Source organism: Gopherus evgoodei, chromosome 11 (assembly GCF_007399415.2).
Source record: "Gopherus evgoodei ecotype Sinaloan lineage chromosome 11, rGopEvg1_v1.p, whole genome shotgun sequence".
In the NCBI taxonomy this organism is placed as follows: Eukaryota; Metazoa; Chordata; order Testudines; family Testudinidae; genus Gopherus; species Gopherus evgoodei.
In genome coordinates this window covers 48,476,769-48,501,509 of record NC_044332.1, presented here as the reverse complement: position 1 = coordinate 48,501,509, position 24,741 = coordinate 48,476,769, and the positions used below count along the sequence as shown (strand labels likewise).

At 39.8% G+C, this 24,741-nt stretch overlaps 1 protein-coding gene across 13 annotated transcripts in view; it reads right to left on the bottom strand.

Moving 5' to 3' along the window:
• Nucleotides 1-24,741, bottom strand: part of BAZ2B (bromodomain adjacent to zinc finger domain 2B) — a 272,845-nt gene that overhangs the window by 116,279 nt on the left and 131,825 nt on the right. For 10 of the 13 annotated variants that reach the window (XM_030580012.1, XM_030580010.1, XM_030580011.1 and 7 more), the window contains 3 exons: nt 12,617-12,805; nt 7,337-7,501; nt 3,888-4,081 (listed from right to left, as the gene is read on the bottom strand). In XM_030580012.1, coding sequence (XP_030435872.1) covers nt 3,888-4,081; nt 7,337-7,501; nt 12,617-12,805 — 548 coding nt within the window. The remainder of the gene's footprint in view (nt 1-3,887; nt 4,082-7,336; nt 7,502-12,616; nt 12,806-24,741) is intronic. The other 3 variants (XM_030580021.1, XM_030580023.1, XM_030580024.1) reach the window with 2 other exon arrangements.

Sequence of the window (24,741 nt, the reverse complement as noted above, 5' to 3'; positions counted from 1 at the left end):
TATGCAGTCGACTTCTTACACTCAGTTAAAGGTGGAGGAAGTCTGAATGAAAGAGAATTAAAGTATACTGAGCTGCCACCTTTTAATGCTTTGGAGCAGAACATTAGAGCTATGATCATACAGTAGTATGAAACTGTTTACTTACACTGTGGGAAACTAGAAAAGGAGCAATTTTAGCCTTAGTGATGAGTAATTCTGAGATCATCTGAGATCAAGATGTGGGAGGGGAGTTAGCTTGCCATCACCATTATGTTATGTTTATATTTCAGAGCCTAACAAGACCAAAACAAGAGAACAAAGAGATACACATTTTCAGTAGAGGAAATTCTATAAAATTCTATAAGAATGCACATAGGACTGTAAGAAACAAAGGGTATGCTTACAATGCAAAACCAAAAACCCCGCAGCGGCAAGTTTCAGAGCCCAGTTCCACTGATTTGGACTAGCCCTATGGGACTAAAAATAGCAGTGCAGATGTTCCTGCTCAGACTAGAGTTCAGGTTTTGAGACCCTTCCCCCCCACACATCAAATTTCAGAGCCACATTTACAGTGCTGTTCTTAGTCTAGTAAGATGAGCCTGAGTCAGCTGACCCAGTCTCTGAGACTTGCTGCTGCAAGTTTTTTTTTGCAGTGTAGATGTACCCAAAGCCAGAGAGCCAACAAAATAAGGAACTGAAAACTGCTCTAAAGAATGAAAATGTAATGACTCAGTGTTATCCTTGTTACCTGTCAGTAGAGTGACCAGATATCCTGATTTTATAGGGACAGTCCCAATTTTCGGGTCTTTTTTTATATAGGATCCTATTACCCACCATTCCCAGTACTGATTTTTCACATTCGCTGTTTGGTCACCCTACCTATCGATAACACATAAGGAGACAAAAAAGCTAGTGTAGATGAACAAGAAATGCAAACACATTATTTAAGGACATATGCTTAAAATAAAATGTCAGTTACAGAAGAAGACTATAACCAAAGAATGAAGTTAAAGAAATGAGGAAACAATATAAAAATTAAAAACAAAAAGATTTTGAAAGACAATAACAGAGATGTAGGTAAATAAGTTGTTTTAAAATAAATGAATAGGGAATATAGTCTCTTACAGACAGTAAGAAAAATTAGAAAGCGAGGTAGACAATGTTATAAATTAAATTGCACCTTATGTTTCAAAGCATAGAAATACGAAACAGCATTTCTAAGAGGAGCAACAAAATACTGAAGTTGACTAAATTTATGTCTGAAAAATTCATACCCTTATTATTTACCTCAACTCTTGCCCTGTTCTGACCTTACTAGAAGTGTAAGCTCTTCACAGCACAGAGCTTTAACAGGGCTATACAGAGAATCGTCACCCTTAAATCCTGACATGTTTTCATTAACTTAATAGATATGTTTACCTCAGCATCTGAAGTATTATCTGAACTTCCTTACTATAGGGAATGCTACATTTACAGATACACAGTTACTACAAATATAGAGGTAAAGTTATTTAGTTATCTAAGGCAACTGGCAAGTATTTAAGCGTCCAAATTCCATGGACATCTTTGAAAATATCAGCCTATGTCTCTCAAAGTATCTCAGCACTTCTTCTTGATTCCACTTGGCTACTGAACTAGGAAAAAATGACCATCTTCACACTTAATCCTTTTATCTTCAGACAAGGCACCAACACCAAAAACAGTGAAGTACTCCTTTGCACCGAAGGTCCGATGCTGTCTTTACTTTTGCGCATTTGTTTTCCTCCGACGATCTTTCATGTGCCCAACAGATCACTCAAAATCCCACCCTAATCCCTTCCCCCACTGTTAACTTCAGTTCAACTACGCAACCTTTGAGTTTCTATTTAAAACGTCAAACACAAAAGTGAGTAAGTGACACAAATGTAACAATGGCTCCGGGTACAGAAACAGGTGAGGAAAAAATTTAACAGAAGAGAGGATTTCTGAGTTCTTGTTTATAGCTTTCTGCACATCTTGACACCAGTGGCCTGAAACTCAATTGAAATCTTCTATTGATAAAGGGCTATCAGGTCCATGCTACTGACCCAAGCATGGGTCTGTGGAGAAGAGCCCAGGATGGAGAACACTAACTGGGACAGAATTAGAAAGTTCTGATGTAAAGAAAGTCAGTATCATTTACAAAAAAAAAAAAGAGATGAGAACCAACAAATATAGGTTACATTATGAGGGAAATGACAACAAAAAAATTTTGACAGACAAAAATTCTGGACATTCTGTAATTTACCCAGCTTTGCAATCAACAGTGAAAACAATCAAATTTTGTACGCACAGTACATGGTAAACTATCTGAATGGATAAAGAACTGTCTTGGTTTTAAAGCCAAGTGATACTTGGTGAACTGAAACAATAGTGGTGGAAGGTGGCAACTAAGTGCAATAACAGAACAAAATCTACCAATGATTCAGAACTGATAGTTAAAGGAAACAGACAATACAAAGAAGAGGGGAGGAGGGACAGTGACAATAAGAATGATTTCTACAGACTAAAATTAAAGGCTGATAATTGGCTTATCCAGCTCAGTTTGGAGACTGAAGCTTAGGTCCAAAAAATGAAATTTGAATGATTTCTACTGTTTCATGGTTATGCCACAAACTACTCTGCAGGAAGAGAAAACTGGAGGTAGAGACAGACAGTTAACATTCTAATATCTTCAGCACTGTGCTTACTGGCAGTAAATAGCAAGCAAACACCTGGGATACATAAAAGAGAGGTATTATTAAAGATACTGTGTCCTAGGAAATTCCCTACTTGCGAATGAGGCAGAAATGCGAATACATTTGCATGCAAATCTTATGAACTGATACAAAATTATTCTTCAGCTGCTCCATTTCTAAATTTCATAAACAAATCTGGAGAATCTAAAAAGCATACTAAGATTCCGACATGCCTAGCAAAACATTCCAAGGCATTTGAAGGTTGTTAGAGGGTGCATGTTTAAACAGTATTCTGAGGTAAAATGTATTTTATACTTTTGGTGGGACAGATTTTGTAAAAAGACTCCCTAGATAAGCTTGTCATCAAGGTAAAAGAGAGTAAGTAAGTTATCCAAGCCTGCATCTTAAAACACCTAAAAATCTTAGATCTTTAGATGTTTTGCACGTCCCAAGCCACAGAAAAAATTAAATTAAAAACATAGCGCTTGAGAATGTAGTGTGGAACAGCAACAATCAGACCATTGCAATGGAAAGAGGCAAGAAGGTTATGGTATCAAGTGACTGTCACAAAAAGTATCAGAATTAATGCACTTCTATCCTTTGACATTTAATCTAGTTATTGGCAGCCGGTACTGTCCAAGTCCCTTCCTTTCTAACCACAAGGAGACTGAATTCTAGCCTCCAGTTTCTATTGCTTGGACATAAGTAACTTGGGACTCAGTGAAGAAAAGTACTTAAACAGGTGCCTAACTAAGTATGTGAGTAATCCTACTTCAATGAAAATACTTGTGCTTAAAGTTAGGCATATGCTTAAGTACTTTGCTGAAATGAGGCCACTAATAATACTTCCATTACCTCATAGATAGGAAATCTCACATAGGAAGATATGTGACTCTTTTCTCAAAGTGCCAAAATGTTCTTTTTACTATGAAATTCAATGTTATCTTCCCATGCATGACCAAGTATGACTAATCTATTCAGGTTAGTGGAACCTACACATAAAGCTTTAACGCTGGCTTTTAGTTAATGGGCATAATCAACTGGTGCAAGGTGAGAAATCCTGCATTAGAGAAAAAGGAAATCCCAAGACATTGGCAAAGGGGATAAAATGCTTTATATTATAATCTTAATTGTAGACAATTGAGTTTTAAAGGCCAATACTATAATCTTACACCTTCAGCCACGAATCAGCTGCTTTTTTAGGTTATTTACCTTATCTTTGATTTTGTCAGCTCTGGTATCCAAAAGCTGGTTTGTGTTTTGTTCCTGGTTACATTTGCGACCTCCCCCTCCTGAAGTTATAGCCTTTGCTTGTCCTGCAGAGCTTGCAGTGGTAGTGAGCAATACTGATGTGTTGACCCCAGATACTGATGTTGTACTGTTTCCATTTATTGATCCATTCACACCTTAAAAAGATTAAAAACTGTGATTTACAGAATTGCAGACATTAAGCAGTCACTTCCATAATGAGTTATGGTCATATTAGCCTATATTAAGTGTACCCGTAACAAGAGGTCAGAACCATCAGGTAAAGACATATTTAAATCCTACAATATACTGTCCTATAAAACACAGCTACCTCAAGAAAAGGAGTAATTTGGAGGGGAGGCGGGTTGTTTGTTGTTTTTAAGGAAAACATGACAATACCTATAAGGAGACATAGAAGACTGGATTGAATAATTTGTAGTTTACTGTCAGAAATCAAGAATTGTCTATTTTCAACAATACACTCAAAGTTTAGTCAGTAAAGATACAATTTACTCTGTTGCAAAATAAAGACCTTAAAAACATACACTGTGCTAAGCCTCTGCTAGGAGGAATCCCTTCATATCTTAAAGGCAAAGAGAGAAGTGTGTGTAGGAAGCTGCATCTGCAGCTTCTTACTGTGCAAGGCCTGTTGGGGAGTGGAGAGATATCAAGGAAGAAAAAGTGAGAAACTTAAAAGAATTTCATTTGAAATCAGACAAGTTTTAGTTTTACAAATTAGGTTTCAAAAACTAAGTTTTTCAAGAGGTAATCCTTGACACACACATAATTTCCCATTCTGGGGTTCTGGAATCTTGAGCACGTGGACTTGGGAGCATGGAAGAGGATGCCAAAAATTTCCTGACTACTGCCCATCCATCAAGATCTCAGTTAAATTATGTAAATTATAATTTATACTACATAGAGAGAGGATGTGTGATGGCACTGGATAAAGGTTTTATTGGTGTGAATTTGGAATAATTGCAGTAAGAAAGCTGAAGGCCATGTCCAACTGCTGCACCGTGATTTTTTTTAAAGAGACGGCACTTAGAGGCTTGCATGACTAAGGCACAAGTCCTGAACTCAGCATCTGGCTCAAATACCTTGGCTTAATGACACACAGGGTGTGGGTGTGTGCAGGGAGAGGGGCCCTCTCTCACTACCACCCCCCAAAATCTCCTAGGGAAGCGAGGTGAAAAACAGGAACATCTGTAAAATTATGATATCCTATGGCTCTTCCCCGCCTTTCCCTGCATACTGCTACCCTGGAGGTGGGTACAGTCCCCCAGAGCCAGCCCCCAACTTTGACGACGTAGTGGAACTGTATTTGCTACAGGTGACTGAATATGGACTTGTATATCAACCTACTCCTTTAAAAACAAATCTGCTGTGTATACTCGGTATGCAATGGCCTAGATATAGAATCATAGAAAAACAAGAAATCAAAAATATATGTCCTAGAAGTGATATTCAGTGATTGAAAGCCCACACTGCCAAAATAAACTCAGACTAAATTGTTTAGATATGGCAAGGATGATGATGATGATGATGAATTCAAAGTAAAACTCATGCACACTACCAAAAAATCATATAGGCCAGGGGCCTGCAACCTACGGCACGCATGCCACCTTTGGCACGCGAGCCCATTTTGCCTGGAACGCGGCTGTCAGTCGGGATCCCAGCCACCGGCCCCACTCAGCCCACTGCCAACTGAGTGAACGGAACCCCAGGCCGGGAGGAGGCTTAGCAGGGCCGGCGGCTAGGACCCCAGACCGGCGGCAGGTGCGCTCCCCCGCCTCCCTCCTCACTATGCTCAGGTTCTGCAGCTCCCGGGAGTGTGAGCCGCCGGGGCACAGGGCCCTGAGCCTGCTGTGGGAGGGGCGGCAGCAGCGGCTCTCACTCCTGGGAGCATGGGGACCACCGCCCACATTTATCTGCTGCAGTAGGACCCCCCCCGGGGGGGAGCAGTGAGCCACAGCCCAGACCGGCGCGCCCCCCAGTTCCCCCCTCACCAACTCTTGGGTTCTGCGGCTCCTGGAAGTGTGAGCCGCTGCCCCTCCTGCAGCTCCCCCCTTCCCGCTGCCTCAGCACTCCATGTGGAGTTTTGCCTCCACGTGGAGCCAGCGTCTGACCGGCATGGGCCTGGTAAGAGGAGTGCCAGGGGACAGTCAGCGAGCAGGGGGAGGGTTGGATGGGTCGGGAGTTCTGGGGGGTCCTGTTGGGGGTGGGGAGTGGTTGGATGGGGTGTGGGAGTCCCTTGGGAGCTGTCTGGGGGTGGAGGGGTGGATAAGGGTTGGGGCAGTGAGGGGACAGGTAGAGGGTAGAGTCCTAGGGGGGCAGTTGGGGAGGTGGTCTCAGGAGGGAGCAGTCAGGGGAAAAGGAGCAGGGAGGCTTAGGTAGGGGGTGAGGTTCTGGGGGGCAGTCAGGAAAGGGGTCCCAGGAGTGGGCAGTCAGGGGACAAGGAGCGGGGGGAGGTGGGGGTTGGAGGTTCTGACCAGGGCAATCGGGGTGGGAAGTGGGAGGGAGTGGATGGGGCGGGGCTAGGGCAGGGCTCTCCCATCTTTTTTGATTGTTGAAATATGGTAACCCTAGGTGAGGGGAGAGACAGGGGGCGTATGGGGGCTGGCGCTCACATATATCCACTGAAGACTGCAGGAGCCCCCGGGGAGGGAGCGCTGGGCCACAGCCTGGGCAGGAGGGGTGGGGGGGCATAGCTGCTTCCCGCTAGCAGTGCCGCTGCTTTTGCAGGGCTGCTGCCCCTCTGCACTGCGCCAGCTCCTCCATGGCTGGGGCTTGCTGCTGCCGCAAGCAGGATGCTCTGGCTCTCCGGTGCCTCCGGAAGGCGGCTCCTCCCTGCTGAGTTGCTGCAGCGGCCCAAGCCCAGAAAAGCCAGTGAGTGGACTTGGGGCAGGGGCCATCTGGGTGGAGTGGGCAGGGCTCGTGGGGGGACTGTGCACCCTCCAGGGGTGTTCAGGGGGCGGAGAGGGGGGAAATCTGGTCTGGGGAGCAGCCCCTGGGCTCGTTGGGATTTGCCCCTCAATGAACTGATGTGCAGGGGAGGGGTACAAGGTGGAAGTTTTGCCTAGGGTGCAAAATATCCTTGCACCAGCCCTGCCCCAGGGGGTAAATGCACCCCTGGTTAATAACCACTTCACTAAACTGATAAGATCTGCATTTTAATTTAATTTAAAACGAAGCTTCTTAAACATTATAAAAAACTTGTTTACTTCACATACAACAACAGTTTATAGACTTATAGAAAGAGAGACCTTCTAAAAAGATTAAAATGTATTACCGGCACGCAAAACCTTAAATCAGAGTGAATAAATGAAGACTCAGCACACCACTTCTGAAAAGCTGCCGACCCCGATATAGGCTCAGGCTTGTTTTATTCATGTTACAACTTCAGCTGTTACCTTTTTCTAAACCACCTCGACTATTTTTTCCTGTAGTTCTTGAATGGAATGAACTGGAATCATGATTCTGGGCAGGAGGAGCAAATAGTGGTGGAATTCCCAGAAGAGGTGGGAAAAAAGCAGCCCCTGTACGAGTGTGCACATCTGTTCGCCACCATTCTGTACCTCAAAGAAGAAGAAAAAGGAAAAAACCCCAAAACATTAGTTATCTCACTCAATTTATCTTTTTAATCTTCATCTAACGAAGCTTCTGTGTGCAATTTACAGCAGATCCACAAAATAAATCTGCCTATTTTAAAGTGACTGAAAAGTACAAGTGTCACTGACTCTCTCTTGGACTTACACTCTGAAGTTATTTAAGAGCTTTTGAAAATTACACCCTAAATTGTTATTTATTCCCATTTTGAAAACAAGCACATAAAAAAAACCCCACGTAAGTTGCAATGCTGAGGTGACCGCAACAAAATTACATTGGTGCTCTTGAACATCATCAGGAAACACAGGTCACTTTTGCATGCTTATCATCCATCATGTGAAAAGTGAGAGTGAGTCCATGCTGTGCCTCTTAAGAGGTGCAGCCCAGAACTCCCAGGTCAGGGAGACAAGGTGCTACGGTACCTTTATATCCAGTGAACCCTCCCAATTTTTATCTACTCTGGGTTCTCTATCGTAACTTGAACATCCCTGGGAACCTCTCCAAATTGAGATAGCCTGGGACTGCCCTGTGGTACACAGTGATGCCAGGAACCTGTACAGCTCTGCCCCAGACATGACCATTGTGCCCCCAGCCCTGCCTCAGTTTCCCCCCTACACCAACATTTGAAAAAAAAAAAAAAGAGTCCTTAAAAGGCCATCTTTTAATAGTAGTACGTTTTTTGTTTTGTTTTGTTTTACAGAGCATGGGGGGTGAGGGGGAGGAAGAATCCTTCCACAGCCAGAAAGTGCTGTCAGGGCTCCTTTATGCCATTCCTGCATTTCTACACAACACAAAGAGGCCTGAGTAGGGGATGAGAATCTCACTTTGAAAACATTGAAAAAAACTGAGAATGTGTTTTACTAACAAAACAGGAAATCAGTTTTAGTCTTGAATAATTTATGAAATCTCCTTTTTTCAAGCAGATCAAATATACAACCATTTGACATGGTCCCTTAGTAATCAAAATAATTGAATTTTAAACACAGCAGCATCTTAGAATTTTTGTGGCATCTTTCACCTGGAAAGTCCCCAAAATACTATATATTAAATATTGTACATAAAACAGAGACAAGGTGGGTGAGGTAATATCTTTTATTGGACCAACTTCTGTTGTGAAAGAGAGAAGCTTTTGAGCTTACAGAGCACTCAAGCTAGACCAATAAGAGACATTACCCCCTCTTTAGTATCCTAGGACCACCATGGCTACAACAACACTGTAATTATACTGTACATATGGCATCTCAGACACACAGACATCTCTGATGCAGAGATTACTAGTGAGGTAGACAACCTGTGCACCATTCACTGCCCAACAGTGTTGATGCCTGAGCTTGTACTGGGATCCATGATGGCATACGAATCTGCCCAAAACAACTGTTTCGCAGTATCAGTGCCATAGTTTGCAATAGCTGCTGAAGTTACTGCAGTGGAGCCAACTTAAAAACACTTGTTAGAATGGACACATTTATTCAGCAACAAACCAAAACACACAGCATAATCCAGAAAAAAGAACTTTTAAATCACTTCCAAAGGAATAAAAAAACTGTTAAAGGAACAAGCTCCTTTGCTTAAAAAGAAAAAAAAAACTGGTAAAACAACTGGTTCATGTTTTGGCAAGGGGAAGATCTTTTTGAAACTTCTTTTAAATAAAAGGGGGGCGGGGAGTGGGGGGCGAGGGTCATGATCTTATACTACCTGTAACAAGAGAGTGTCAGAAATAAGATCTGTAAATGCAAATATGACATAAGTACAAAAAAAGTTTGGACTTCATAAAACAAAGCAGTTAAGCAAGTGTGTACTGCTACATAAAATACTGTAACTTCTGAAAGAGAAAGGGAACTTACAGTTCCCTTCATGGCTTGCCACACTGTTTTTGTTTGTTTTGTTTTGTTTTTTTAAATGGTGGTCGCAGCTCTTTTGATTGTGTTGTTCAACAGTAAGGAAAGAAATTGTCATAACGTATTATGCTATTTTACACAACAACAAAAAAACCCAAATAACCTCTGAGTGTTGCTGATCAGGCCAATGGAGAATAAGATTATGGAGTAAGCTTCCAAAGGAAATAATGGAATTCCTATTACCAAAATGATTAATAGTATAGATTGACAGAGCACTAGAAAATACACGGTACGGAACAATCTCCACAAGTAACAGGATAGACTAGATGACAAATAGGCCTTTTATATCTAACTCATGTTATTTTTTGAATTAGTGTCCTCCTCTTAGAAATTGCTGCTTTAAGGGTTCCTCTGTACAATTATGCTTTTAAAAAAAAACAAAACCAAATATACTTTAAAAAAGCAGCAAGCATATGCATCAGCTTTGAGTAAGTTCCATGTGATCAAGTTGAGAACCTGAAGAATCCATTGCTCCACAGGAATGCTTCATTTTTAAAGAGATGGTACCAACTTCAATACAGTATGAAGATGGAAATTGTACCAACAGGTGGCAAATTCTGCTGTTATTTACACTGATGTCAATTTCTCTAGTGAAGTTAATAAAGTTATACCTGATTTACATCAGTGTAGTTGAGAATAGAATTTAGCCTTTTATTTTAAAACAGTCAGTTAGAATTACTATTCAAGAAGAGAATTTGGAAAGGACGGTTAGATTATGTGTCATGTTTTACATTCATTGGCTGACACTATTAATGGTTATGAAAACTGGATTGTGAACAATGCCGGTGACAAATACACTGATCTTATAACCTGCCATGGTGTCACTCAATATCAAGTATGTAAACTAAACAAAGAGCAATGAATTCACAGTAAAATGTGATGAAAGAAGGTGATTACTGCTCAGAAAAAGGTAAGAATATTTGAGATGTATCAAGATGTGGAGACTACCGGAGAAGGAGAATACACTACCATGTGCTAAGAAGGGAACACAAAGAGAATGGTCACAGGGCAGCACAAAGGATGGAGTAACACAAATACCAAGCAAGAAAATTGCTTGTCCCTGGTGTGATGTGATTCAAAGATTCAAATGACACAGAATGGCTATGTACAGTTGTATAGCTATGTATAGTTATGTAAACTTTCTATATTGTCTGATATTATATCAAATGGGATGTATAAACTCAACACAGTCTTTTAGCAGGACAGCAAAGCAAAATTCTCTGAGAAAATGTACAACTAAAACTCTCTCTACATACAATCTTAGTCATAAAAAAACTGTACCTTTATAGATAAGATGCTTCCGGGTTAACTGAAGCACCCAAGAGGTCTCTTTTCCAAGACCATCACTGAAAAGCAGATAAGTAATGATTTAGGGCCTGATCCTAAGGGATGCTGAGGAAATGCAACTCTCATTGAAGTAAAATAAACAATTTTCTTAAACACAAAGGATTGACATCTATGGTAAATGTGGATGTTCAGCATCTCTCAGAATAAGGCTTAGAGTAAGTAACTGTCATTCTATTGCACCAATATCCAGTAGATAAAATGGTTACAGCTGCATGAATCATTCAGCATAAAAGAGACAAACCAATGAACTACAATATTGTCCCAGGATTAAGGTCTTCTGCTATGATATAATTTTATCCTTCTAGACTTCACCTCAACATGGATTTCCTCTAAATGCCTTGCCTCTGTCTAGTTGTGAACCTTTATCTCGTGACAACATTCTACTTCTGTTCTATTTACATGATTTCTAAAATATAACTAGGTCATTCTGGCAAACAAAGTAAAAGATTACAAGGAATTACAAGGTTTGCTCAGGGTTTTTATCAAGAGAGGATGAGTAAGCCAAGTGGAATTTTGGAGGTAGAATTCTATTCTTACAAATTCTATTTAAAAAAAATACAGTCTTTACACATAGTTCAGTTCCTAGAAAGGAAAATCCTGTTGTCGTGAAAAAATATTCTGTTGCAATCTACAGAAGACTGAGTTACGAAAACACTTCACTTCATCAGGAGACAAATTTTGCCACCCACACTTCTCTATGATGCTCAATGTGTATTAAGATATGAGGTTTGTTTCCCCAGGGGATTAAAGAGTTCTAAATACAAGCAGAATTAGGATGTGGGAAAATACTAGCAGAATATCTGACACCTTAAGATGGAAGTCAGATGCTACCTGGGCACATAATTTTGTGCATGCAAAAAAACCGATCTCCCACAGAATTCTGCAATTTTGCTCAGGAAAGGGCTTATTAGAGCTTATTGTAAGATGCCACCATGAATAAAATTTATTACCAGTAACAGTTATCTAAGGAGAGCAATAATAATCATTACCCTAAAGCAGTGTCTGTAGTATTTCCATACTTTGGGACCCTACTGAGTTGCTACAACTTGATAATTTTTAGGTACCTATTCACCTGGGGTAAAATTTTCAAAACTAGCTACAGAACCCAGGTTCTAAGTCTCATTTACAAAAGTGACAGGCACTTAGGATCCTAAGTCCCATTGACTTTCAGTGAGACATGGGCACCCTAAGTCATTAAAGTGCTTCTGAAAATTTTAACCATTGTTCTTGACCCTCAAAGTGAAGAAAAATTCATGGTTCTTATCAATCACAGCTTGAGCTGACAAAGGACAACTAAAATCAACATTATCTCTTGAGCTTGATTAGAACTTTCACTATTACAGGTGTCGGACAGAAAACACAATTGAAAAAGTTACCCCAAAAAAGGGAGAATAGATCCATTACCCTTGCATCTTTTCTCAATATTAAATAAATACCTTCTAATGTTATTGTTTGTGATGAACACATACACCTAATAGAAACAAAGGCATGTTAAGATGAAAAAAAAGAAAAAACAAGTGTCTGGCTGGTTAAACCTCACTATTGGCAAGAACACCTATTACTTCTGTTACACTATAGTGGTTCTTCGAGGATGACTCCTGAGAGGCTATTAGTGATAATCTCGGACAATCTGCAATGTTTTCCTTTCCTCACATTGTAAATTACACTCAGGAATTTCCTGGACATTGCCCAGCCCCAGATCTTGAGGTCTTTGACACAGGAAAGTTGAACCTCTTCTACCTTGCTTGTTGATGTAAAATAAATCACTGTCTATTTGAATTAGGACAGTTCATTGTTTCTTCTTCAGAAGGTTGAATATTCTTTGTAACAGATGTTTACCTGGAAAAGGTGCTAGTTGGGGATGTGCTGCTAAGGCTGTGGGAGTACCAAGTGTTCCCAAGCCACCAAACTCTGAATGCCCTGAGCTGGCTGTATGTAGACCAAAGACTGGGTGGCTGACCATTGGGAAGGCACTCGACACTGTGGACAGGTTACACGGTTGATCCCCAGCTGTTCTGAATAAATGTCCTGAGGGGAAAAAACAACACTTGAAATTGTACTATCAAAAACAGATGCTAATAATGTGAAGTCCAACCCTCATGCTTATAGAAAGTTTATAAAAATCTTTTCACATTTTTTAAAGAACGGTTGTGTAGTTTTACATGTAGTATCCTTTGTTATTGCCATTTACTTCCTATAAAATACAGATATTATCTGGAAACATTAACAATCCTAATAAAAAGTTTGAAATATAAAAGATGGTAAAAAGATATAGTATTTATCTCTGTAATTATTTTAGTAGTCGAATGTTTTTCTATTCCCTTCAGATAGTGGTCCAGGATCAGAGATAACCCATTTTACTTCAATAGGAGGATGTGAAAATCGGGCACTCCTTCAGGATTCTGATCATCCTTACAGTAGACTTGAGAATGAATGAAAACAGACACTGTTGAATCTGCTCATCGAAAGCTAAGATTCCAGGATAAATGAGCACTTTTATTTTGCTTTTCAGGAGTCTTCAGGCTTCCTTTTTTTGCAAGTTTTCAGACAGTAAAAATAAGTGCACAAATATTTACTAAAATATATATATTTTAAATCTGGCATATTTTCCTTTTATAACTAAATTTTTATAAACACTTTCGGTTTTTGAAATGTTTGACAATTGTGCTCTCATTAAATGCGAAATGTCACCTTTCCTCTTCTAATAAATCTTTTCTTTGGAATCTGATTTAAACAGTTAGCTTCCTAGTCATGTATTTGAACTAATATCTTAGCTCACTTTTCTCTTCAAAAAATAAACAAAATTCCTCTGTTCCCATGTTCCTAAATAAAGATTTTCTTTCTAAATCTCCTGTATGCATATAAGTGGTGGTAAGAGTAAAGCAAGTGCTTGACACTGCAGAAATATGGTATTAGTGTTGACGAGAAATAATTACAGTATACAAATTCTTTAGTATCAAAATAGTATGTATGGTATTTTAAAGATGAAAAATGTGATATTCTTCTCTGTTTGTACTGCATCCAGCACAATGGTCCAAGTCCTGGACTAGGGCTCACATGCATTATGGTAAAACAAATAATAATCACTATTAGCACGGTCCTATTCCATTACCAGGTCTTCTAGTTCACCTACTTCAAAGTTTTTGCTATTAAAGCTCTCATCCTTGCACCATTTCATCTCTTCTTCTATTGGTTCTATCTTGTCATAATTCCAGATTAGGAGCTCTCTGGAGCAGGGACCATCTTTTTTTAATTGTTTATATAGTATCTAGCACAATGTGGCCCTGATTGGGTAATGTAGGTACCACTGCAATGCAAATAATACACATCCCCACTTCCTTATTCACCTCCACATGGGTATATAGTTTTTCATTTTTGACCTTTGCCTATATTTATCTCCTTTATCTGACACCTTGTTATTTTTCAGGCCTTTATGTCAGCCATACAGAGATTCATTTGTTTTAATGAAATACTCAGCAGATATTGTTGTCTGACTTGAGTTTTTCCTTTGTGCCTGTTGATTTCCCCCTAGTGTCTAGTTTAAATAATTTTCACAAACCTTGTCACAGCTTTCTGTGACAAACGTCTGATTCCACTGCAATTAACATGGAGCCCACCCCTTCTGCCTAGGCTCTCCTTTCACCCACAGTGCTTAACAAATGTAATGAAATGCTGCTTCTTCGCATGTTCTCATTCACATCTTGAGACCCTGAAGTTTCTATAGTCTGTCTGACCCCGGGAGTGCACCTGGAAACATTTCAGAAAAACGACCATAGGTGCTTAAGACCCTTCTTGATAAATTTAAATTTAGCTGCCAGGACTTCTTTCTTACACCACTATAGCACTGGTACCAATATACAGCATAATCACAGACTCAGCACTCACTAGAATTTTATTTGGATATGTCATGAGATCCTACACCTTTGCAGCCTGAAAACATGTTGCAAAACAGTTCAAATGGCCATTACATATTTAGCTATTTCTAAAGATCAAATCCCCATCACCACAGCCTAGCTATATATCAGAATGGTAATTGCATCCCCCTGATGGACCTCTTTGGTGCATGAAGAACGTTCAGTCTCCTCTGTATTTATTAGAAGGAGTGTCCCAACTAAGACAGTTTGTCCTTTTGTCCCTACATGAAAATTGTACCAATAAAAATTTTAATAAATTCCAACATTTATTCTGGTGCCCAGTAGTACAGGTGCAGTTTGGGTCTGAGGGGAGGGCAGCAACAAGTCTTAACACCTTTCAGCCACTAAAGTTTCATTTTCCTGCTGTATAATTGAGAAATGACCACAGAGAATGAAGGGTGTGTCTGTAGTCATCTTTGCCTTCTGCAGAACCACCTACACCTGGTTGTTCAACACAGTCAGGGCCGGCGCTTCCATTAGGTGACCCTAGGCGGTCGCTAGGATTTGGGGGGCAGTATTTTGTGTGCTCCCATCGTGCCGCCGAAGAAGGATCTTCTGCTGACATGCTGCGGAAAACAGCGGCAGGCAATTGAGCAGCTCAATGACTGCCGCTGTCGCCTGCGGCACTTCAGCGGAGGGTCCTTCTTCGGCGGCGTGATGGGAGTGGAACCGGAAGTTCTCGCGCACCCCAGGGGGAACGCACAAAATGCCGCCCCCTGAATTCTGCCTAGGGCTCCAGAAACCCTGGCGCCACTCCTGAACACAGTACTGCTGAATGTCCCATTCCATTTTCCGGCCTCCAAAGGGAAGGTCGATATCTGAAACCTGTACCTCCAGGGATTTATTCATTAGCCAGCAGCTCCAGCCACTATATCTACTTATTTAAATGGTCCCCAGATCTGATGCGCAAACAAGTCACCACATCCTGGGCAACATATTCTCTCTCACGGGTTTGCTCTCAAGAAATAAACTCTGCCAATGTATGACACTTCTTCCACCTTCCAAACCTGATCTCTGGCCATGCAATTTCAGTACATCTGCATTTCTCAGACAACACAAAGGCCTTATCTACATGGGGAGGGGGGAGAGAGAACTGATCTAAGATACGCAACTTCAGCTACGAGAATAGCATAGCTGCAGTCGATGTATCTTAGATAGACTTAAAATCACTTACTTCGTGTGCTCGTGGCGTGGGCCGACGGCTGCCACTCCCCTGTCAATTTTGCTTTCACCTCTCACCGAGCTGGAGTTCAGCAGTCGACAGGAGAGCGATCAGGGATTGATTTATCATGCCTACACTACATGCGATAAATCGATCCCTGATATATCGATCGCTACCCGCCAATCTGGTGGGTAGTGTAGACGTACCCAAAGAGACATCTCACAAAAAAACTAGTACCAACATCAAATCTGTGATCCAGGGCACAATGCTGAGAATTTGGCTGGTCCTTCCGCCGACCATAGCCACCTGAACAACCAATCCTTCACACTGGAGTATTCTGGTGGAAGACATCACTGGCACTGTCTCTGGATCAGACATACTTTTTCTCCATCTACTGCAGCAAAGAGAAAATGAGAGGTGTGGTGTCCGCCATGCCTTATCCACCAGCTCATCAAGAACAAGAAGCACGGCATGGCATGGCAATTCTATTTGTATCAATCTTGCCTCTTTAGGATTCCTGAAAGTAATTAGTTCTAATCAGCTAGTGAACCCAGGGTGGATATCAGTTCCTGCAGGGCACAGTCACTGTATTATTCTCCCCTCTGTGGATATGTATTTAGCATCTCACTAATCTGCTAAAATCCAAAGAGCACTCATCTCTAGGCCCATTGCACAATCGTAGCACAAAAAGAGCCATTGGTGCCAAAATGGGTATAAACACTGGTTTCAGTGCAGGTAAGCATTACCAAGAAAATGTCTGTGCCAGTATACCCAAGCTCCAGAGCACAAACATCTATGTCAGTGCAGAAAGGGCTTCCCCAAAACCTCTTCCAGATTCTCTGATGCAAAGACTAGTGGTACTGTCATTCACATATATAATCATGTTATCCATGTGATAAATTGCAAAGGCAGGTAATCATGAATGTTCTTCACACAAAAGAGTGGAAGGATCAGGAATAGTGTGACAAAAAACCTGTTTCCTCTATCTTTTTCAATACTCAATTATATACTTTAAAATACAACAGAAAACAAGGGCTCATTTGAATTAATTTTTTTAAACAAAAAAAGTTGCATGGTGACTTCTTACTAGAAAACAGGTAAATGTGAAATAATATATGTTTTGCATAAAAATTCAGTAGGGCATAACCCTGTAGAAATATATGAAATAAGAATGACACTGCTGAAGATCATGAGCTCAGCAGGTAAAATTAAAGAGAGTTTATGAAGGTCATAGAAACTACTGGCAATTAAATAAATTATGAATAAAAAGAAAACTAATTGCAACATATCTACATGCACAACCATATTCATATTAAACTCCTTGTACGTCTTGTCAGCACTAAATGTTGTGGTCAGGGAAATCCATTGCTAAGCATTAGAAAGTTTACAGATATTATCTGTGGTGCCTTCTGGCTCCACCATAGCAGGCTCCTATTCTTGCTGGAGGAGCCTCCTCCTCCTCCTCCTCCTGTTCCAGAAGGATTTTCATTAATACAGCATCTTCACCTGACACCCTAGGAGAACTTATTCTTTCTTATTTGCCATTTTCCTTCAAGCCATTTTCTTCTTTTCTTATTCTTGTTTTTTCAGTTTCCCCATAGTCCTCTCTCTCCCTCTCTTTATAATAATTAATAGTTATATAGTAACAAATTTGCATGGGGCTTTTCAAAAAGAGAGAATCCCTGCCATGAAAAGATTGCCGTCTAGTAGCCAGATACTGTCACCCTCTCTCATGCTGGGTAGTTCCTTACTCTGCAAGCAGTCCTACTTAAGTACAGAGCTCAGTAGAGTAGCAGTATCTGGCCTTGTATCAGAAAAATAAAGGAAATGAAGACAAAATAAGAGGGGGCAGGGAAGGGAGAGATGAGGGTTAGAACAAAGTTAATGTGAACTGTAATCTATTCATAGATTCCAAGGCCAGAAGAGATCATTGGGATCATCTAGGCTGATTCCTGTATAACACAAGCAATAAAACTTCCCTCAAAGAATTACTAGAGCTTATCTTTTAGAAAAATCATCCAGTCTAGATTTTAAAATTGGCGATGATAGAGAATCCACCAGAAATTGGTTAATTACTCTCACTGTTAAACATTTACGCCTGATTTCCAGCCTGAATTTGTCTAGATTCAATTTCCAGCCACTGGATCACGTTACACCTTTCTCTGCTAGAATGAAGAGCCTATTATTAAATATTTGTTCCCCATGTAGACACTTAGGCCATGTCTACATCTAAAATTTTGCAGCGCTGGTTGTTACAGCTGTATTAGTACAGCTGTATAGGGCCAGCACTGCAGAGTGGCCACACTTACAGCAACCAGCGCTGCAAGTGGTGTTAGATGTGGCCACACTGCAGCGCTGTTGGGCGGCTTCAAGGGGGGTTCGGGGAACGCGAGAGCAAACCGGGAAAGGAGACCAGCTTCTCCGCGGTTTGCTCTCGCGTTCCCCGAACCACCCTGCAAACCGCAGGGAAGGAGACCTGCTTGCTCGGGGGTTCGGGGAACGAGAGAGCAAACCGGGAAAGGAGACCAGCTTCTCCGCGGTTTGCTCTCGCGTTCCCCGAACCACCCTGCAAACCGCAGGGAAGGAGACCTGCTTGCTCGGGGGTTCGGGGAACGAGAGAGCAAACCGGGAAAGGAGACCAGCTTCGCTGCGGTTTGCTCTCGCGTTCCCCGAACCACCCTGCAAACCGCAGGGAAGGAGACCTGCTTGCTCGGGGTTCGGGGAACGCGAGAGCAAGCCGGGGAAGGAGACCAGCTTGATTACCAGAGGCTTCCTCAGGTATGCTGGGATACCTGCTTATTCCACGGAGGTCAAGAAAAGCGCTGGTAAGTGTCTATACTTGATCACCAGCGCTGGATCCTCTACACCCGAGACAAAACGGGAGTACGGCCAGCGCTGCAAACAGGGAGTTGCAGCGCTGGTGGTGCCCTGCAGATGTGTACTCCTCCTAAGTTGCAGCGCTGTAACTCCCTCCCCAGCGCTGCAACTTTGTGATGTAGACAAGCCCTTAGACTAATCAAGTCACTCCTTAAGCTTTTCTTTGTTAAAATAAATAGACAGATTGAGGATGAAGCTGGTAAATCCATTTATTTATTTTAAATTGTGAATAAGGTGGGGAAAGAGGAAAGAAGCAGACAGAGCAGGAGCAGAGATCCGCAGTGGAAGACAAGGTTCAAGTGTTTTTAAGCAAGACTTCAAAGATCAATGAAGAGATGATTGGAACACTGGAAGTGAGCAAAGGGGCAAGTGTAGCTGCCAGCCTTGAATGTCCATTTGTCTGCTTCTCCCACATATGTATTTGAGTTTTCTTAACAACTGCCTATTATATCTGGAACTTCCTCCCTGAATTTATCCACAAGGCAGCTACCCTCTCCTACTTCATGACCCACTTCTGCTGTGATGCGTACAAGAATTCTGTCATGGCGAGGTTAGGCAGTAGCCAGGCTGGTTGGATTTCTCCCTCTCAAAACTTTTCAAAATGATCTAGAACCTCAAGTTGTACAACAGCCAACCTGCATACCCACGTGATCTTACCAAGGGAAATCACTACAGCACTTTGCAAATTACAAAGGGAGAAAGGTCTTCCAGTGACCATTACGGGCAGTAAGAAGGAACTGAGAGGGCACAGGGCTGGCGGCGCCTCATATAGCGGAGCATGAGCTCTGCGGGAACAGGATTCCGGATACCACTAAGAGAAAAATCTCTGGCAGCCACACACGTGGGCAAGCACACACCTAACATAGAACTGACATGAGCAAGCACTCAAATAAGAATGTTTTTTTAATATAACTCACTTAACATAAACAAAGGCAAAACATGTGAGAGTTTCAAATAGGGCCTTTTGAAAAAAAAATTACTATGTGGTAACTAAGCCATTCTTTAACATGCCTAGAAAACAGAAGCTATCAATTTTTAAATATGTATTTAAGAAGTATGTTCAAATTGGAACTGTCCTTCCATTTGTCCTCAAAGCAAAGTTCTCTTACAACAAACTGGATTATAACAACATTTTCCTTCCAAAATAATCATTATCTTTCTTTTCTAAGATATTTTAAGATTCTGACTGTAGGTGAACACTTTTTTTTTTTTTAGTTTTTGTCCCTATTTAAATTGCTGGCTTACTGTGTGCAGGTTTTGCATAATGAAATTTAATACAAAACTGCATTGCCTAAGACTCTTGACTTACAATTTAATAGGTTGAATATTTTTGAGCAGAGCTTTTGAAATTCTACTAGCCAGTACACAGATAAATGATTGAAAGCATTACCCCAAAGGCCAGCATCCGTTTCTACAATGCTGGTGTCTTAGTAACAAGGAATGATAACTGCAAATACCTTTATTAATATTAATGAACTTCATGCTGAAATAGAACAATGCTTTTCAAAAGAATTAAAAAGGGATAAATACTTAACTAATGCCTTAAATATAAAGCATCAGTGAACAAAATCAGTCATCTATCAGTAGAAGTACAAAAATGATTAGCTAGACATTTTTTGAAACAAAATTTAAAATACTAGTGATGCCAAGACATTCTCTCTTATGGAGAATCCAGGAGACCACTTACTGTGACAAAAATGAATGTATGTTATTTTCTCTGTTTTTCAAAGTTCTTTAATCTTTACACTGCTATAAAAGCTTGCTGCAACATGTCTTCCAACATTAGGCTCTAGCTCTTTCAAACTGTATGCATAATTTCACAGCACTGGTGATTGTGCCTGCAGTGTAACAAGCTGAAAACTGTGGCTAATCAACAGAAAAGGTTGTATTCCCAAGGAAAGGTCACATACTTTAATTAACGTTTGTAAAAATGGAGTGAAACAAACAAAGTGAACTTCATCTAAAATGTTTGTAAATTAAACTGAGCCTTAAAATGCAGCTCAAAAAACTGGCTAAAGTATTAAAATATTTACACACAAAATATTTACATACAAAAGCTTGCATAGTATTATAGCTAAGAATCAAAATTTACATTTTCACACACACTCTCACTATGGAATCACAGAAGATCATGATCAAGTTACAAAGATAAATTCCATTTCTAAATCTCAATTTTTAACTACCCCTTATAATGTGGGGGGGGGGAGAAGAGGGGGCCTTAAATTTTTGGCTTAATTGGCAAAATTGAGTGCCTAAAGTTAAGCTCCTACCGCCAGATCCTATACCAAGTGAAGTTAGTGGAAAGGCTATCATGTTTCAGCAGATAATTAAGGCCCAAATCTTCATGCGCATGCTTAACTTCAAGTGCAATCGGTAGCCAATGGAACTCCTCATGAATAAAGTTAAGCACATTCATAAGTGTATGTAGAACTGTAGCATAAGTGGCCAGATTTTTAAGAGTGGTGAGCATACAGCCGTTCCTAATAAGGTCCATGGGAACTGCTGGGTGCTCAACACTTGCGAAAAAAATTGACTTATTGTTTAGGAATATGAATATGAATTTAGGAACCTACCTATAAGGTCCTGAAAATCTTGGTATTTATTTTCTTAAATGTAGATTTTATTGAAGACATATCTATATACATCAGACTAAAATTACACATTTGCAAAATACACTCAAACCCATGAAGTAATTTTTATACTTTGCATTTTTAAATCTTAGTCTACAGACTTTTTTTTTTTTTTTTTTTTTAAATCAGAGGGGTAGCCGTGTTAGTCTGGATCTGTAAAAGCAGCAAAGAGTCCTGTGGCACCTTATAGACTAACAGATGTTTTGGGGCATGAGCTCTCGTGGATGAATACTCACTAGATCGGATGCATGTAGTGGCCATGAAGTGGGTATTCATCCACGAAAGCTCATGCTCCAAAACGTCTGTTAGTCTATAAGGTGCCACAGGACTCTCTGCTGCTTTTACAGACTTTTTTTAAAGTCTGAAGAATGTAAGTCAAATATTTTAAGTTACATGACTCTGATTTTTTGCTATGTTTGCTTTCATGTTACTCAAAAATTACCTTTAAAAGTTAGAACCTGTTGTGAACATAGTATATGTAACATGTTTATCACGATTACTAATTATGTATATTTCTGTAGCATGCTCTACTGGCACTGTAGACATATAGATCTGAACAGTCCTGTTCAAAAAAATTTTCAATTTAAAATACAAGACTGAAGCCTGAATGAGGTAAGGGCCCTGTGGGGAAAAAAATAGCGTGTGATCATGTAACTGAAGACTATCATACAGGCTATGCACAAACAGGGCAAATTAAGATTGCACAAGCAACCTTAATTCTGGCATTTCCTAACTTCTGAACACTTAACTTTGCAATGTTAACCTTTTTAATGCATTTTTTGGATGTACTACATTAAATGTTTTGTATAATACTAGAGAGAGTAAAGTATCAAGTCTTGTCAGTGTCACAGGCGGAAGAAACATTCAGGGCCTGTAACTCACAGCTGTGCTTTTATGAGATTATTACCACAAACTCCACCCACCTCTCTCAAAATTCACATTTAATGGGGGAAAAAAGGCTTTTCAATGTTTTTAAAACACCTAAAGAGTGGTATTTCGCACAAAATGTAGATCCTGTAGCCACTCAGCATATAAAACTATTAATAAATTCATGGGAGTCTCTGCAAAGGACTGCAGGCTGAAGCCCAAATGTTTGGCAAAAATGAGTTTGACAAAAGCACTGAAGTCAAAGGCAATGGAGTTACACAGTTTACATTTTATTTACCAAATCTGCTCTTAACATTCACTGCAGCTGCTAAAGGATAATTTGGAATTGAGGTGGAGGGACATGAAAATAGTTGGCACTTAACTTCACAAATTCTTTGTTGCTAAAATTTTAGCTATATAAATTGGAAATCATCTAACTCTTCAATTAAAGCTATCCTTTTTAGTTTGGGAATCTACGTTCACCGTCCTATGATTCAATTTGGGAGAAATCCTGAAATCCGAGAAGATTAATTAATCTAACCTTGGCAGAAGCTCTTGGTTTAATAAAGAATTGTTTACATTGATGTTTTATAAGAAGTTAATGAACTTCCTTTATTTAATTCCTCAAAGAGGTCAGACTGTTTAATCAGGATTCTTCTGACGTTTCTTTACTACTGATATCACCAAAATATTAAGGGAATTGCTCATCTTTCTTTAGTTTTGCTTTGGGCCCAGTCCTGCAACATTCAGAAAAGTTTAACCACTGAATTACAGAAAGGATTATTCATGTAAGTAAGCACTTGCAAAAGTGCTGACATCTCACCAAGGTGCAAAAATTTATTTTCCTTTACAGTGTTGTTTATTATTTTTCACCAATAGATGATGAGATAAAAAGGCATCAAACAATCTACTCCGTTGCTTTTTTTCATATTCAGTGATTAAAAACATAGTAGCAAATAAAACCACCATAAACTTTTGCATCACTATTATTGTACTGACCCTAAATTGCATACATAGGATTGTTGTATTTTTCTCTATATATTCTCACACATACTTTTTCCATTTGAACTGGGAGAACTCAAAGATAACTTATTTGTAATATAATTTTTTAGCACTGCATATAGAATTCCAGTCTTGATTCAATATGTATTTTAGGGATTTGGATGATAGGGGTACTGAAGTTTATTACAGACTGCAGTAGTCAATAGTCTGGTAAGTAAAGGAAATAATTATACTGAACTGGAGGAAATGTGAACCTCCCTAATTGTGCCTCTCAAATTGTATGCATAGATTAAAGCGGTTTTGACTTCATGCCCTTGAAAACAATAATTGCTTATGCTGAAGAAACCTGAGCAATTTTATTAGACCTGGGAGAACTAGATTGGTAAAAGATGTAATATTGTAATTAACACAATGGAACTGATGAACCCACAATCGATGCTTTTTAAGAAGTTACATGTATGAATGAGATCTGAGGTTGGAAACTGAAACAAAAGCTGAATATTTTATTCCATCTTCTTCACTTAGAATATCTTGCAAATTTAATGTTGGAGTGATTTAATGAAACCATGATACCAACAGTATGTGTATTGTGGCAAAAAAATAAAATAATGAATAAAATAAGTACAAGCTTGGTTGCAGTTTAGAAACAGAGCTAAATATTTTTGGGGAAATTTCTCTACAACACAGCAACTCTCAAGTAAAAACTTGAGGTACCCTTCCAAATATAAACTGTAATATGTTATGCCACTGAGACTGAAGGATGAATCACCTACAAAGTTTATGGGGGAGAAAAAGGTTACAGCAAATCGGATTCCAGGCTGTTTGTAAGATTACAACATGCCTGTAGGAAAAAATACACTTATATGACTAGGGGGTAAACAAAAAGTCTGCGCTCAAACCAAACAGAATGAACTATTCATGGTATACTGGAGTTTCTGACACTCTCCACTACCATGATCTGTGAGACAGGAGGACAAAAACTGATTTAAAAAAAAAAAAATTTTTTTTATTTAAATTGGATTTTTATTTAAAACTAAACAAGTTCATAAACCCAATTAAAATTACATTTGAAATTGACAACCTGTGTTAAAGCCAAAGCGTCTTATAATCTATTAAAATCATTTAAATTAAATATAAAAAATATTATTAACCAGTACATGTTTGCTGACAGGTTTTAAAGGAAGTCAAACCACTGAACTGGTGAAAGTGATTGCCAAAGCACCTTGAACCCGAGTGCTAAACAAGCTTTTGACAGCACTAGCTTCTTCTGCTGAAGCAGAGAGAATATTTTCTTCATTTCAGTTTATTCAACTATATCACTTCAATGACTAGTTAATTTCCAAGTTTAGTTCATTCAAAGTTGAGTAACCAGAAAAGACAGGAAAGCTTGTTTTCCTCTCCCAATTTATGAACAAAAACCAGGTGAGAGATAATTTGTTCTACTAGTTCTAAAATCTTGACAGTGGTCAGAAACAATCTGTTCGATTTCCTAACTATAGATTATATTTCCTC